This window comes from Terrapene carolina, unplaced genomic scaffold, assembly GCF_002925995.2.
Source record: "Terrapene carolina triunguis isolate 2854851 unplaced genomic scaffold, T_m_triunguis-2.0 Scaffold21520, whole genome shotgun sequence".
Classification (NCBI taxonomy): Eukaryota; Metazoa; Chordata; order Testudines; family Emydidae; genus Terrapene; species Terrapene triunguis.
Window position 1 is genome coordinate 633 of NW_020685871.1, and position 3614 is coordinate 4246.

At 69.3% G+C, this 3614-nt stretch overlaps 1 protein-coding gene across 1 annotated transcript; it reads right to left on the minus strand.

Moving 5' to 3' along the window:
- Positions 1–977: 977 nt before the first annotated feature.
- LOC112124949 (sodium-dependent multivitamin transporter-like) lies at positions 978–3518 on the minus strand (the record flags this gene model as incomplete). The annotated part of the gene is made up of 4 exons (XM_026662023.2): positions 3221–3518; positions 2683–2870; positions 2170–2273; positions 978–1099 (listed from the first exon to the last, which is right to left on the minus strand). Coding segments are annotated over exons 1-4 (480 nt in total), but the record flags the coding sequence as incomplete, so codon positions are not given.
- Positions 3519–3614: the final 96 nt, after the last annotated feature.

Genomic DNA, 3614 nt, shown 5'->3' on the forward strand with positions numbered 1-3614 from the left:
GGGTTACCTAGGGAGGTGGTGGCATCTCCTTCCTTACAGGTTTTTAAGGCCCGGCTTGACAAAGCCCTGGCTGGGATGATTTAGTTGGGGATTGGTCCTGCTTTGAGCAGGGGGTGGGACTAGATACCTCCTGAGGTCCCTTCCAACCCTGAGATTCTATGATTCTCCCCGGGACTGTATGGAGCCCAGAGCCGGGGACTGTCTGGGACAGGGCCCCCTGGCCTGTGGAAGCGAGTGGGGCTCCAGCCAGGGTGCTGGAGAGTGAGCGTGTGGGGCACACACACTCGGGGCGTGACCGGCGGGCTGGGAGCTACCGGACACAGGGCGAGCGATGCCAGCCTCCAGTGCTGTGACCTGCCTCCGGGCCGAACGCACCCCACCCCCTCCATGGCTAGGAGACCCCGCCCCACTTCTACACCCCCCATCTGCATCACGGCAACGTGACACACCTGGGCAGGGAGCCCTGGGCACTGCGGGGACTCCAGCCAGCCCAGCCTCTGCAGCACGTCTCCTCCACAGCCAGGCTCCTGCCAGCACATCCCACCTGCCCACGGGCATCAGGCCAGGTTCAAGGTCTCGGCCCTTCCCTCTGGGGCGCCCCAGGGCCTGGGCCCAGTGGATCTCGGAGCCGAAAGCTCCAGGGTGGGGATGGAGGTCGACAGCTCTGTCCTCAGGCCCCCACCAGGGCCAGGCTCGCCTGGGTGGGAGACGGAGCTGCCACGGGGCCTAGTCTGGATGAAACAAGGACCAGCCGAGCCCCCCCGGCCATGCCCAGCTCCAGGCCTGCGGAGCCGACCGGCCCCCTGCTGGCGCGCCCAGCCCCCCTGAGAGCAGTCTCGCAACAGGGGCTGTGCCCGGCGACGACGGGGGCTCGGGCGGGAACCGTATGGAATAACGTGGGGGCGCGTCGCCGGGCAGGGATGGTAACTGGGGTCCCGGCCTGCCCTGCCGCACTCACAGGGCTCCCAGCCACTCACCTCAGCGGAGCAGCCCACCCCACAGCTCAGCCGTTCCCGGTACCTCTGGGGCAGGCAGCAGAGCAGCCGGGGCAGCACGGGGTAGATGGTGCGAGGGTTGACGGTCGCTCCCTTGGTGGGACCTGCCAGGGCGAGGGACAGAGCACAGGGGGTTACACAGGCCCCTGCGCCCCTCAGACTGTCCTGCTCCTGGTGCCAGGCCAGGCCCTACGTCCCCACTTCAGCCTGCCCTTCCCCAGGCCCGGAGCGCAGAGACCCCCGGTGCCAGGGGAGGCAGGGTTGGGTCTATTCTCTCCTTCCCTGCCCTCCCCTGGGGCAACCCAGCCTGGACCGGCCATGGCCAGGAGCCCACAGCCACACGGCACCCACGGCTGTGCCTGGGGCAGGCCGCAGCCCCTGGCCTCAGGACAGACGCCCCCCAAGGGCAGCGCTGCATGCTGGGCCGTAGCCTCTGCTCTCTGGTCATGGGCATCCAGCCCCCAGCCTAACAGGGAGCCTGGGGGGGCCCCAAACGTGAGCTCCGCCCACAGCCACGAGCCCTTCATTCCCCCGCCCCTCAGCCCCTCCCTCCCTCCCGCCCCCACACAGCCGAGAGTGGGATTTTCTGTCCTGTCCCTGACCTACGGGCCTGGCCGTGACCCGCCGGGCTCAGGGCTGCCAGCCTGTGGGGGCTGCTCTTGGGTAGGAGACAGGAGGTGGGAGCGCAGCACCGCCGAAGGCTAGGACCAGCTAGAGCCGCGACCAGGCAGACAGTGGGAGCCCAGGACAGACCCATGGACAGTGGGAAGCTCCGGCAGGCAGGGATCTGGTTCCTGGAGCAGGCTGGCTCTAGCAGCCTTGGCGTCGGCCAGCAGGGACTTAACCCCGACTTCCCTGGGCCAAGCCAAGGGCCCCCCACGAGAGCTGCTCTGGGGGAAAGGCTGCCTGGTGTCCCTGCAGGCACTGGCGGGCGCAGGGGTCCCTGCAGAGCGGCCGAGTCTCTCCCGGGCGTCTGGCTCAGCGGGACTTGCTGGGCAGAGCGACGGGCTGAGGCAGGAGCCCTCCCCTTGCGGGACTGGCACACCAGGGCCTGCTTAGAACTGGGGGGTAGCCAGATCCTCTGGATCCATGAGAACCTCTCACCCCCCCATGCACAGCCAGGAGCCCCTCACTCCCGCCCCCCCCCCACAGTCAGGAGCCCCCCCGCACGTACCCGTGAGCAGGCTGACCAGCAAGCCCACCAGGATGACGGTGGTGGAGTTGTGGGCGCTGTACCACATGTACGACAGGCTGTAGAATTTCTGGAGCCCCGAGAGGCTGTGGGGGGAACAGCCGGGTTAGGGGGCAGCTGGGGACCTGGCACCTGCACAGGCTCCAGCCGCCACTGGACGTCTCTGCTCCCTCGGCGGGCCCAGGGCCCCGCGTGCCTCCGTCTGCAGCCCGGCAGGAGGTTAACGCCTCTTCACCCCTTCGGGGGATGCTCCTTTGGTCTCCCAGCAGCCTCCAGCGGGGGTACAGCAGCCTCCCCTGTGCCTGGCAGGCACCGGAGCCCTCCCCCCAGCCCCCTCCCCCCGCGGAGCCCTCCCCCCAGCCCCCTCCCCCCGCGGAGCCCTGTCCCCAGCACCCTCCCCCCGCGGAGCCCTGTCCCCAGCACCCTCCCCCGTGGCCAAGATGCTCAGGGAAGGGCTGGGGCCAGACCCCCCTGCAGCACCGCTCCCCCACTCACCGCTTTGGGGCCGGGGTCGAGGTCAGCAGGGTGGTGGCGAGGGCCGTGCTCAGGTTGCTGGCCTGCGGGAAGTCGGTGATGTTGGACAGCGGCGGGGCCGAGGGGGCCGCCCGCAGGTTGGACACCAGGCTCCCAATGCCGATCCAGAAGGCCATGGCCAGCCCGGCTACCAGCCCGGCGATCGCACCCTGCACACGGGGACAGCAGTCAGGGGCAGCCCGTGCAGCTCCGGGGACCTCCCTGACCCCGAGGGGCTGCTCCACCCCGCTGGGGAGGCACCGAGACCCCTGCCCAGCTGGTGGAGGGGCCATGCCGCAGCTGAATCCATCTCCCTGCTGGGCGCGGCCTCAGTTTCCCCCGTGCTGTGTCGACTGCAGCGGAGCTCAGCGATTCACAGCGGCTGGGGCCTGGCCAGTACCGTGCCTGCTGCGCCCCCCCGCCCCAGCCAGACCCGAAGGGGATGGGAGCAGACACAGGCCCAGCCCGGGGCTGGGGCCCGCAGGCCCTAGGGAGGGGCCCAGGCGGGAGGGACACTCACGGTGGGATTGGCACACGGGAAGAACATCCCTAGGCAGAAGAGTCCCAGCAGCGGCCCGCCCACCATGCCGAAGATGCTGATGGCAGCCTGTGGGGAGACAGCGCATCACCCCTGCAGCAGGGCCCAGCCCCCGGGACAGAGGGCAGCGGGGCTCCCCGCCGCAGGCTGGGACACAGAGAGGGGGAGACATGTACTAGCAACAAGCCCCTTTGGGCACTGCCGGGCGTTCACAGGCAGAGGCCAAGGGACAGGGAAGTGCTGGGACCGTTACACAAGGCACGGTGAGCTGGGGACGTCTCCGCTGGAAGCAATGGAGGAGGAGAGACCTGGGTGTATGGGTCCATCACGGGGGGACTATGAGCTGCTAGTGTGATGCGGCCGTGATAAAGGCTAA